The 13,004-nt window shown below is 43.4% G+C and overlaps 1 protein-coding gene and 1 long non-coding RNA gene across 4 annotated transcripts in view; one reads left to right on the top strand and one right to left on the bottom strand.

Moving 5' to 3' along the window:
* The window catches only part of TBC1D8 (TBC1 domain family member 8), a 113,030-nt gene that overhangs the window by 58,582 nt on the left and 41,444 nt on the right, over positions 1-13,004 (bottom strand). For 2 of the 3 annotated variants that reach the window (XM_077915014.1, XM_077915011.1), the window contains exon 2: positions 11,166-11,321. In XM_077915014.1, the coding sequence (XP_077771140.1) occupies positions 11,166-11,321 (156 nt within the window). The remainder of the gene's footprint in view (positions 1-11,165; positions 11,322-13,004) is intronic. The other variant, XM_077915012.1, reaches the window with a different exon arrangement.
* Positions 1-13,004, top strand: part of LOC144323973 (uncharacterized) — a 29,535-nt gene that overhangs the window by 4,198 nt on the left and 12,333 nt on the right. The window lies entirely within an intron of this gene.

Raw genomic sequence — 13,004 nt, 5'->3', positions numbered from 1 at the left:
CTGCCGTTCCCCCCAACTCATGCCTTCCCCTCTCTCTCTAGCTTGCTCGCTCTCTCAAATAAATTAAAAAATATATATATGTGAAACCCTAAATCCTACTTCTAAACTAATCTTTATTTTTTTATTTTTTATTTTTCTAAACTAATCTTATACTATATGCTAACTTAGAATTTACATTAAAAACCTGAAACATAAAAAAGTTTATATGAACTCATGATTTTTCTTTTTCATAACACACACTTCTTAGCTCATACTTACTGAAAAGCCTTAGAAGCAGTGACAACCTAGTAACAATGAGCAACCCTATACCCTAGATGGTGCCCCCTACATACCATCCTCCACTAAAAGGAACCAGGGCCACTGAAGAAATGCTGGACCCAGACAGAAGGAAGAAAAGGCACAATGTGAACACTCAACCCTTACTGGCCAGAAAGCAGGGAAGCACTCAAATGTGATTGGGAGCAGGACCAAGTGCCAGAAGCCACAGGAAAGTGCTCTGAGGGGCAGATGAGGGCACAATGTGAGTACCACAAAGGACCACAATTAACGGACACATGCTGGGTTTATAAAAACTGGCTCCCAGTGTTCACTGTATAATCCTTTCAACTTCCTGTACTTTGAAATTTTTCATGATAAAATATTGGGAGTGAAAAGCACTTTAAACTTTAAAACGATGCTAAAAAGGAAGAGGGAAGAAGAAGGGGGGTAAAAAACTAAAACAATTCACTTGTCACCAGTGCAGATCTCCAGGGCCCCAATGCCTCACACTAATGACAGGTCATTAAAGGGCCAACATCAGCATTCCCCTCCTCCCTTTTCTAAAGGTACCATGTTGACCACGCAGCCTCAGTGAAGGAGTTCAAGTTCTGTACAGTCAAGCTCAAGCTGACAGGTGTCGAAGAACAGATGAAATGGGGGGAGGGGGAGAAATCACTACATTGTGATATGATGAAAGATGGATGGAGAAGGCGGCAATGAAAGCAGCCACGTGAACTCATTAACTAAGCATCATTAGGAATAAGACATCCAGGGGAACCATGACTGCTGAGAGGACACAGAATAAAAGATGTGGAACAACCTATCAAGTTGTTTGGGTTTTGTTTTGTTTTGTTTTTTTTTAATGCTGAATCTAAATTTAACTGAACGTTTTGAGGTATTTTTTTTTTAAGATTTTATTTATTTATTCATGAGAGGCACAGACAGAGAGGCAGAGACATAGGCAGAAGGAGAAGCAGGCTCCCTATGGGGAGCCCGATACGGGATTTGATCCTAGGACCCCAGGATCACAACCAGAGTGGGAGGCAGATGTTCAACCACTGAACTACCAATTGGTGGCTGAACATTTCTAAGTACCTTGTAGTTTGGGGGACATACATAGGACTAAGAAAGGAGCTGAGCTCTACCTTGAGGAAAGAAACAGAAGCGTAGAGTACAGGACATTCTACATAAAAACTGGCCGAATTTCTTCACCAAACAAATGACTTGGGGAAAATAAGCGGGGTCGGGGAGGGGGAATGAAGGATTTCCTGACTAAAGGAGACAAGAGACACAACCCTCAAATGAAGTGTGGTGGATTAGAACCACCCAGATCTACAAAGGACTCTTAAAGCAAACGAGAGAGCGGCCCTGGTTGGAATGCACCAGTGACACCAGAGTCCCAGTTAACTCCACTAGTTTAACAATGCCTTTGCAGGGGCAGAAGAATGGCCACAGATTCAGAGATTATTACTAAAATATGTAGAGGTGAAATACCGGTTTCTAGGATTTGCTTTAAAATACATTGGGGACCTAAAAAAAAATAAAATAAAATAAAATAAAATAAAATACATTGGGGCTGGGGGGAGCACCTGGGTGGCTCAGTTGGTTAAATGTCTGCCTTTGGCTCAAGTCGTGATCTGGAATCAAGCTCTGCATTGGGCTCCCTGCTCTGCAGGGAACTTGCTTCTCTCTCTGCCAGTCTCTCTCTGGCTCTCATGAATAAAAAAAATACAATCTTTAAAAAAAAATAAAATACATCGGGGGGTGAGGAGGAGGAGAGAATAAGAGATAAAGCAAAGTAGGCAAAACCATGATCCCAAGGCATTTATTTTCTGATCCCAATGCATGGGCTTGTAAGAGGTCATTACGCTGTCCTCGCTACTTTGGGGTATGTCTGAAAATCTTCATAACGAAAAACACTTTAAAATCCCCTTGTTAACAAAGAAGTTATTGATTTCGATAAACTGACCTCCACACTTAGGAGGAACACTTTGTAAAAATTACACATGAAAGCAGAGCAAGAAACAAGGGTGAAGGATTTCACACTCCCTGAATTTCCTTATTATTTTTTCAATCAGGATCACTCCCAGCCCCAGGCAACTCAGATCTTTGGGTTCAGCATAGGTCTGAGAAGCCAGCGCAACAGCAAGCCCTGAAGCAAGCCCTCTGGGAGGCAGACAGCTTCAAGGCATAAAACCAGCATGAAGGGATTAGGACAAAACATAGGCCAGAAAAACCTGTGAAAGAAGGAGCGCTCCCCATGCCACAGAGAGTCCAGAGGCTTCCACTCTCACGCTCTGCCTTCATTTTCAATCATTAAGGAATCATCTAATAAAAACTCACTCACCAAAGTCATTTTATTTTGAAACCCATATGTCTTGGCCAGTCTCCTCACATCTACTAAAACAGAAGGGATGAAACCAGATGTCTGCCAAGATCCCCTCCAGATGGTTTCCTTTTTTCCAACAGGTCATGCTTTGTGCAAATGTTAGGCAACAAGGAAGATGACAGAGAAACCCAGCTTCACACCTTTAGATCTTATAGAGGTCATATTTATTCTTAAGTATGTCAAGTAACAAATCAGGATTTAGGGAGGAAGAGACTTCATGCGGAAGAATTATCTCAAGAGGGAGAAAGGGAGTGTGTTTCCACTGAGGGTGGGGACTGTGGCTACCTGGAGAATGCAAGACCATGGGGCCTGCCAATATCTACCTGGGTTAAAAAGCATTTTTTTTAAAAAGATTTTATTTATTTATTTATGAGACACACACACACACACACACACACACACACACACACACATACACGGGGAGGGGCGGGTGCAGAGACAGGCAGAGGGAGAAGCAGGCTCCATGCAGGAAGCCTGATGTGGGACTTCAACCCGGGACCCAAGGATGACACCCTGGGCAAAGGCAGGCGCCAAACCGCTGAGTGAGCCAGGGATCCCCTAAAAAGCATTTTTTAAATAGGACTTTTGACCTTCAAATTTACGAAGTCTAAAAGTTACATGCAGGATTTGTCTGCTTTTTAAAATCATAAGCAACATCCCTAATGGACAAACATCTTCAGTGAGTTTAATTATTTGAGCCTAAGCAAAATTGTTTTAAAAAGTAGGAGCCTGGTGACAGAGACTCACGAATGAAAAGAAGCATTAGCCAAGGCACGCCTCAGCCATTTCCAAGTGGAAATCCCACATGGAAAATGCCAGCTAGTGTTGTCCAAGGAAATCCAAGCAACTAAGAGCAAATATGACAAGTCACAGTAAGTCGCCTCCGAGTATGCACCCAGAAGAAAGTTCTAACTTTCCTCCTGCAGGGCTGCCTCCCAGATTTTCCTTGAAGTGCACAGTGAGTTCTGTTCTTGAAAAAAGATCTGGCTGGCACTTCCTTTGCTGCCCTGGCACAAAGTTCACCAGGACACTAATCTGATCCACCCTGGAACATTTCCTCCCATAATAAAATTCTCTCTCCAAAGACAAAGCAAACAGTGATGCAGAATACAAGAAACTAAAATGCCAGCCATGGTCAAGGGCAGAGATAAGAAAGAAATCAGAAAAAATACTGAGAATGTTCTAGCAGGACCTGTGCCTGAGCTACCCAGTGAGGCACTCCTGACACAAGATGCGGCCCTGGCAACTTACTAGGCAATTTATGCCTTGCTTCCTCCCTCTCCAAAGTCAGTAATTATGCCTACCTATACACTGTTGAGAGGAACAAATGAGGAAAGTTTGTGCAAAAGGAAAGAATTTTTTAAGCTGGAAAGCCTAACTCCCTGTGATTCACAATTCTTAAAAAAACATATGCCTCACATTTTCATTAGCAAAAGCATATAGCTTCCTTTAACGACCTTGGAAATTTCAAAGTCATGTATTTTTTTCATTTTCTAAAGTGAAAGTATTAAAAAAAAAAAAGGAAAAAAACTTAGTTAAGATTTTATTTACTTGACAGAGAGAAAGAGAGTGCAAAAGCATGGGGAGCAGCAGGCAGAGGGAGAAGAGGCAGGTTCCCTCCAGAGAAGGGAGCCCACAAAGGGCTCCATCCCAGGACTCTGGGATCATGACCTGAACCAAAAGCAGATGCTTAACCGACTGAGCCACCAAGGTGCCCCTTAAGTTTTTTCAAACTACACATTTAACCCCTCCCCAGATACAGGTATGCCTCTGCCCATACAGGTGGGTATCTACCTTTGGTCTGCTTGAAATTCTCTACACTCTACCGGTGTAAGGTGGTATCATGATGCTTGCCCATTTTCCTGCTCTCCCTCATTTCACTCAAAACCATGGCCTGAAACCTCGTTAAGAAGGTGAAAATTTTGTACTAATACTGTCACAAACAGTCACAAAAGTATTCGGGCACTCTGGGGTCCAAACTCAGATCTGTGAAGACATGAGCATTATTAAAAGATGGTCTATACAAAAGTTTGACGACTTCCTCAGAAAGCTCCTGCTATCTTGGCCATGTTTCGCCCTGGCTGTCTTGAAGCAAGGCAATCAAGTCCTCTTTCAGTAACCAGAAAAGACAATCCACCCCGTAGCTCAATTAATCAATGTTAAAAAGAGTCCAATTATTACATAATCAGTTTAACTCCTGGAACGATCAATGCAGATAATCCAGAGCCTTTTCTGGTTTTTTTTTTTCCTTGGTCCCCAAAACAAGGCAAAGACAATTCAGTCTTCCAGGCCATGGTAAAGAATAACATATGTGTCTATAACACACCAACAGCACCGAAAGTCACCTACCAACAGGAATATGAAGCAACATATGGGTAATTCACAGCTCAGACTTTTTTATGTTTAAAGATTTTATTTATTTGAGGAGAGAATGCACAAGCACAAGTGGTGGAGGGCAGGGGCAGAGGGAGAATCAGACTGCTCACTAAGCAAAGAGCCTGACATGAGGCTCAATCCCAGGACCCTGAGATCATGACCTGGGCCTAAGGCAGACACTTAATCGACTGAGCCACCCAGGCGCCCCTAGCCTGGACTTTTCAACTGCCAAGAAAGTACAGGCTGAGCCATCAGAAGAGACACCCCAACAATTTCTCCTTGCTCCTCCAGGGCCCCCAAAAGCCCTTCATGCTTAGATGTCAATGTGGTCCAAAGCTGACCCACCCAAGGCTGGAGCCCTGGACTACTCATCTCTTCCATCAACTCTTCCCTCCCCTCCCAACCCAGACCAGAAATTGAATCTTGAGATGTGACTCTCCTGGTTCCACTCACCATGTCCTTGATTTATTATTTTTTCTTTTTTTTTTCCCTTGATTTATTTCTATTCAGGTGCTGATCACATGAAGCCCTCTTGGTTATGCAGTCCTAAAATGAACAAAATTCTGACACCTGCTACAACACAGACAAACCCTGAGGACATCACACCAGCCACAAAAGGACAAATATGTACAATTCCACTTCAAAGACACTCCTAAAGAAGCCAAATCCACAGAGACAGGAAGCAGAATGGTGGCCGCCAGAGGCTAGGGACGAAGGAATGGGACTTGGTGTTTGAAGGGCACAGAATTTCAGTTTGTGCAAGTGAGAAATTTCTGGAGATGGATGTGGTGATGGCCACACAATAATGTGAATGTACTTAATGCCACTGAACTATACACTTAAGAATGGTGAAGATGGTGAATTTTATGTTACATATATTTTACCACAATTTTAAAAAATGGTTTTTTGGGGGGTTGTTTTGTTTTGAAAGATTTTATTTATTCATGAGATAGAGAGAGAGAGGCAGAGACATAGGCAGAGGGAGCAGCAGGCTCCCAGCAGGGAGCTTGATGCAGGACTCAATCCCAGGACCCTGGGATCATGCCCTGAGCCGAAAGCAGATGCTCAACCACTAAGTCAGCCAGGGATCCTTTGTTTTGTTTTAAAGCAAGATCCCTGTTTTGCAAGTTTTTCTACTGCTCAATGGGTCCTGGACGCTTGTTTTACAGTTTCTGACCCAGGGCCTCGCCCGGCCATGGAATATCCCTGCCCTGATTGCAGAAAGGACCAAGAAGTGTTATATAAGATTGCATGCCCCACCTTCCACTCCTTAGGTACTGGATGCTTAAGTGCTGAGCCCATTACCTTCTTTGACTAACAGACTACTTACTCATATCTAAAGCAGGAGTCCACACTGGACCACTGTGGCTTATTTGCTTGCCTACTATTTGCTGCACACCACGCTCTATCCTGGACACTGGATAACTTTTATCTTCATTAGAGGGCAGATTAAAAAAAAAAAAAAAGTTAAGTAACAGCACTGGTAAGTGCTGGAGGGCTCCACCAGCAGAGTGGGGGAAGTAGTCAGGGTGGGGGAGGGGGGCCGGGAGAAGTTTCTCAGAGGGGGCATTTGGGTGTCAACCTGAAAGACAGGGCAGTCCTCCATACCTCTCTCCTACACAAGCCCTCACCACCCTCTCACCATGCATCTTTTATCCACTGAGGCCAGTGAGGTTTATAAAGCTTTGAGATTCGTTGGTCCATGTAAGTCAAAAAATAAAAGCAACTTATTGCTTAGCCCCTTCAAACCACAATCATCCACAAATCCGCTGCCAAATAATATTGTTCACCCAGGGGATTATCTACCTTGCTCTTCCACCTCTGCTTAAAAACAAACAGAAGGAAGGAAAGAAAGAAGAAGAAAATTCTTCTCAAAAGCTCTCCTGTAGTCTCCCCACGCTGCCGTGCAAACAGTCAAAAATCAAATCAAAAGTGGTTCTTGCAGGCCACTCTTCCTGTTCCTGCCCACGTCCTGGTGCCGCCCAGGCCTTTCCTACAGTTCTTCTTTGTGCTTTATCGGAGATTTAAAACCCGGGGCAGGGATCCTTTCTCAATGCTCAAGACACAATAAAATATTAAATATGGTGAGTCAATATCACAGCGCAGGATGCCCAAGTGACTCCCAGAAGAGGCCTAAGGATCTCAATCAATACCACAAGCCAAGACACAAATACCCTCCCCGTTCTTTCTCCCCTAACCCAAGAAAAGCAGCGCTGGAAAGAACTACTGCATACACAGGGGACTTCCTGTGGGCAATACAGCTGAAGAACGTGCAGCATCTGCAGACCTGCCATGGGTCAGGTCCAAGGCAAATGCTCAGCCAAGTGGAAACTAAACAAAGCAGATCCTGGCTCAAGAGAAAGAATATTCTAGGAATTCAACCTTCTCAGGATTGCACTGTTTGGGCAGGGGAGTGGGAGAAGCAGGTAGAAGCTGCCACAAACTTTACAGCATGCAGTTCAGCATCAGAAAGTACATCGCCCTGCTGCAGAACTTCCTTACTATGTGCTCAGCAAGGATCTTGCCGCCTCTCACTTCCCTACTCTTCATTCCAGCTCTACCTGCCACCTCTGGATTGCTCAGTGTATTCCCCAGGGCCCCGTGAACACGAGTGGAGGGAGGCTCCTCACCCAGGAACCCCCTCACCACCCAAAACACTAAGCATGTGTCTGGTATGGGTCAGGCACTCAACATTTCACATGAATGGACTTTGGGGATTGAGAAGTATCCTGAAATATTTAAGTGTCTGGATGTTCATTTAGGTTTTTAAATACTGAAAAATTAGAACCAGTTAAGTATCTAATAAAGGACTAAATGAGTAACTTAGTCTACAGCCAGAAGGTTGAGGGCTGTGCAGCCATAAACTTGCTGTGGTCCAAAAGTACTCCAGGAGTCCCAAATGGCTACTGTAGACCTCCTGGACTACACAGATCCAGGAACTGAGCAGGGTCCCCACTCTGCAGACTCCCCAGAAACCAATCTAGTGAGACAAAACTCCAGACATTCCCATCAAAAGCCCCAAACCCAGAGCAAGACCAACTATCTGGCCTGGGGAGAAATTGGAGAGAAAGAGAAAGGGACAGGGTCTTGCTGTATCCCACATCCAGCCCAGCAGCACACCTGTCCTCTCTGCTCTGTCACCAAAATACTACTCAGAAAGTTCTCCTACACTGGTGCATATACTACAGTGTCAGCCTTAGATGACCATGTCCAAGCATGAGTGGGATGCAGAGCAACAGCATAGCAACCAAGCCAACACCTGACAGCAGAAGAGGATAAACAGAGGAGTACAAGGTGTTCAAAAGACAAACTGTGTCCTAGAAGAAACCCTCAAGGAAGAAAGGGAAATCCTCACAAACACTTCATGCTCCAAGACATCAAGAACATGAATTCAGGAAAATAAGAATGTAAAGAGGAAAAGATGAAACAGAAAAAAGGGGAGAGGAGATATCCAAGAAATGATGACCAAAACACAGTCAAATGAGGGGTGCCTAGGTGGTTCAGTCGGCTGAGCCTCTGACTTGATTTCAGTTCAGGTCACAATCTTGGGGTTATGGGATGGAACTCCGTGTCAGGCTCCACACTCAGCATGGAGTCTGCTTGTGATTCTCTCCCCCTCTCTCCCCCAGACCCCACTCATGTGTTCTCTCCCTCTCTAAATAAATTAAATGTTTAAAAAACACAGCCAAATTAGTAAGTTAAAGCAGCAAAGTGTGGGATACACAGCAGAAAACTGAATTATTATCTTAGAGGAAAGGATACTAGTTGAAGAGACAGATAAAAGCATAAAGGATACTAGTTGAAGAGACAGGTAAAAACAAGAACAAAAAGAAGACAACAGCTATCCAACAGAAAGGTCTCTGAGGTGGGGAGTCCAATAAATGGAACATTAGGTGCATTTTTTTAAAGATTTATTTATTTATTTGTGATAGAGAGAGAAAGAGGCAGAGACACAAGAGGAGGGAGAAGCAGGCTCCATGCAGGAGCCCGATGTGGGACTCGATCCTGGGACTCCAGGATCACGCCCTAGGCCAAAGGCAGGCGCTAAACCGCTGAGCCACCCAGGGATCCCAATTAGGTGCATTTTTAAAAATACACATAATGAACAAGAAAATTTCCTGATGTGATTAAAGAAATCAAAAGCATACTGAAAGAGCACACTGAATTCCAGAAAAATCTAACACAATGTGTTCAAGGTAGTAACAGATCACAACCAAGTTACTAAACTACTTAACCTCAAGGATACAGACAGTTACAAGTGCAAAAAGCACATCACCCACAAGGGAGTAAAAAGGAGGGGGAAAAAAAAAAAGGCCAGCCTCAGATTTCTCCCATTGCCTTGTTAATTACAGGAAGACCCTGGAGCAAGCTCTGGATGGCCAGAGACTATTATACCCAGCCAAGGTGTCATTAAAGTCCAAAGCAAGGGACAGACCCTTGTAAATGTGAGACAATGGGAGAAGAAAACAGGAATCTAGGCAATCAAGAGATGAGCCAAAATTAGGGCCCCTAGGTGGCTCAGTCATTTGGGCACCTGAGAGAGAGAGAGATGAGCCAAAATTAAAGATTCTGTATTAGGAAAGCCATACCTGAATAAAAGCATTAGATCAATTTAAGTAGAGGACAGAGCCAAAGAATGATGGACAGCATGACAATGGACAGAATGAAAAGTACAACATTAAGTTAATAATAACATGCTTTTAAGTGAGAAACCAGAGAGGAAGGAAAAAGAGTAAAAATGCTGGCACCTTGGCACCCTTCTAGGCTGGGGAGTAAACCCATATGGTCAGAATCACAACACTGCTTTAAAAAGCCACAATCCTAACCTTGTGATGCTTTCACAAATCTCTTCCCTTAACCTTTAATGAACCCTTTAGAAAATAAGCTCTTGTGTTAAGGAAACATTTATTTTTGAAGCTTAACATTTCTCTGGTTTTACTTCAACTTCTCGCTTAGTTGAGATCAAGTAAAAACAATACTTTTGTTACAAAATAGCACTGTCAATTATTAGCATTGTAATTATTTTATTACAAAATAGCAGGTTCCATTTTCACAAAGTACAAAGGTACTTTTGTCTCCAAAACTATCACTGTACCTGCCCTAAATGCAGTATACAGTGGTCTCAATGAAGTGAACCCAGGGTGACCAGAGGTTACATTGAGCATCTAGAATATGGGGTAAGAGACATTTTCTTCCTTGTACTTGTCAAGTATTGATGGATTATACTGAATATGTGCCATTTTTATGATTTTATACTAATACAGAAGGATCTGTCTTAACTAGAACAAACTGGGGGAAAAAATTACCAAGATGTTATGTTAGCAGTGTTTAGAATTGTAGGGTGGATATGGTAAAATTTTTCTTCTTCATACTTTTCTGTATTCTCCAGGAAAAAATATCCAGCATTGTTAAAGAGGGTGTGGTGATGCTGGAAATTTATGGTAGCTAGTCAAGTGTTGAGAGAAAAAAAACTAGAAACCTCGACGTGTATTAGCACAGGTACACAGAAGAGTGGATCAGCACTGATAAGAGGGTACAGAAGATTTCCTGTCCTTCTCTCTTACCAACTTAATTTCTGGAAAGTGAACATTTACAACTTGTATAGTTAAAAAGACACATCTTTGCTTTTGTTTCTTAATAGAAGAGGCTTCTCAGATGGAATGATTCCCAGTTCCTGAGATGCTGGCATGGCAGGTAGAGCATCAGAGAATGTAGGTGGATTAAAACCCCAGATGAAGAGGATGAGAGGATTTCAAAATTCCCATGGGGTGGAGCAGTCCAGTGATGCTGCATAAATGTAGAACAAGGGGGTGAAAACTGCCCTGAGTCAGACGCAGCCCTCAGACACTACCCAGGACGATGTTTTTTAGGTCAGAAACAAAATTAAGGAGGAAAGGGCTCCGTTCATACTCAACAATATATAGGACCTTGGAACAACACACCACACAAAAGCCTGGCATGCCCAAGCTAAGGTGCCCATATTGTAGCCTTTATATGCTTTTGATGGCTGGAAAGAAAAAGAAAAGAGCTCATAAAAGCAGATGAGTTTCTAAAAGGAGTTACCTTCAAGCTTCACCAACATGCAGTACTCAGCATGCTTAGACCTTAAGGTTTGGAATATTCCAACTGGAACAAAACTCACCAGTGGCTATGGCCCAGTAAACGTCTGATCCACTCAGTAACTCACCACATGCTATGGGAGAATAAACCTGGGACCCAGGCACTTGAAGGAGAATTCGAAATGGAGCGACCCGTGCATTGGAATCCAGCACTGCATCCAGAGCACCTACCAGGCGACCTTCAAAAGAAAAAAGAAAGTGCATCTCTGAGCACAGGGACTGACCAGCTGCCCACTCCCCGCACACAGTTCAGTTGGTGCTAAACATGACACGAGAAGGCAACAGGCTTGGGTCCAGTTCTTCAACTCACCTCTCAAGAGCCCGAGCTCCATGAGGCCCAGAGCTCTGGCTACCCGATGCCAGATACCCAACATCTGGAACAGGGCCTGACATTAACAGGCACTCAGTACACATTTGCAGAATCCAGTGACCAAGTGAGCAAGGGACCCCAGAAGAGTCACTTAACTTGCTTGCTTTCCTCAACATCTTCAAAACAGAGGCAACATGACTCTTTTTTTTTTTAATTTTTTTTTATTTATTTATGATAGAGAGAGAGAGAGAGAGAGAGAGGCAGAGACACAGGCAGAGGGAGAAGCAGGCTCCATGCACCGGGAGCCTGATGTGGGATTCGATCCCGGGTCTCCAGGATCGTGCCCTGGGCCAAAGGCAGGCACCAAACCGCTGCGCCACCCAGGGATCCCAACATGACTCTTTAAATAAGAGCTGGGGATCTGTACTCAGAATGCCTGACTCGAGTCCCAGCTCCCCAATTTTCAAGCTGTGTGATCTTAGGCAAGTTACTTAACTTTTCCATGCCTTGTAAAATAGAATAATCACTGTATACCTACCTCATAGGGTAATTGTAAGAATTAATGTATGCAACATTCAAAAAGTCTTAGACTATCACCTGGATGTAAGAAGTACCATTATTATTTTATCATCATCCCCATGGTAAATGAATAACCCCTGCCTACTCCAGAAGGGGACTGTGAGCAGCAAATAATATACTGGAGTCCTTCACAGGCCATAAAAGCATACAAAGTAAAGGTTTATCATTCTGTTGTCATGAATATCAGCATGAATCCACAGCAAACACAGAAGCACACCCACCCACACAGCAGGTGGCAGACGATTTCATATTGTCCCATTACTGGTAAAAGTGTTTGCCAAGCTTCCACACTGTAAAGTTACTCCTTTTTCCCTTCATAATTAACAAGTATGCTGTGAAGTACTTTGAAACTACATTCCTCATTAAATTTTCAACTTTTTTATTTCTATCAGTATGGTTTCATGTTCTCCTGCTTTATCCACTCTGGCATTACAGGTATTTTGATGTTCACATTGTCTCTGACAATGAGTAGCCAGTGAGAGCCCCTTCAAGCTGGCTTCTGTGTCCTTTGGACATGTCCTCATTATTCTTTCTACTTTCTGGCATGATCAAATAATCCCAGTTCATCCTGTATTTTTCCTGCTTTAGCCCTGGAATCAGCAATTTCTCCAAGAAGCCCTGGTTCATTTAGTGAAGAATGGTATGAAAAGCCAAGATCTAGGATGCTTGGGTGAGTCAGTGGTTGAGTGTCTGCCTTTGGCTCAGGGCGTGATCCTGGAGTCCTGGGATCAAGTTCCGCATCAGGCTCCTGGCAGGAAGCCTGATTCTCCCTCTGCCTGTGTCTCTGCCTCTCTCTCTCTCTCTGTGTCTCTCATGAATAAATGGATAAAATCTTAAAAAATAATAATAATAAAAGCCAAAATCTGGGAGCCAGGTATACTTACTGCTATGAGGGTGCTTGCTCCCAGAACCTTTCAGTGGTCAGAATTTGGTACTATACGTACATGTGCGTATATGCATAGGTGCATGGGTA

This window comes from Canis aureus, chromosome 11 (assembly GCF_053574225.1).
Source record: "Canis aureus isolate CA01 chromosome 11, VMU_Caureus_v.1.0, whole genome shotgun sequence".
Classification (NCBI taxonomy): domain Eukaryota; kingdom Metazoa; phylum Chordata; class Mammalia; order Carnivora; family Canidae; genus Canis; species Canis aureus.
The sequence above is the reverse complement of the archived record's forward strand: the minus strand, read 5'-3'. Positions and strand labels throughout refer to the sequence as shown.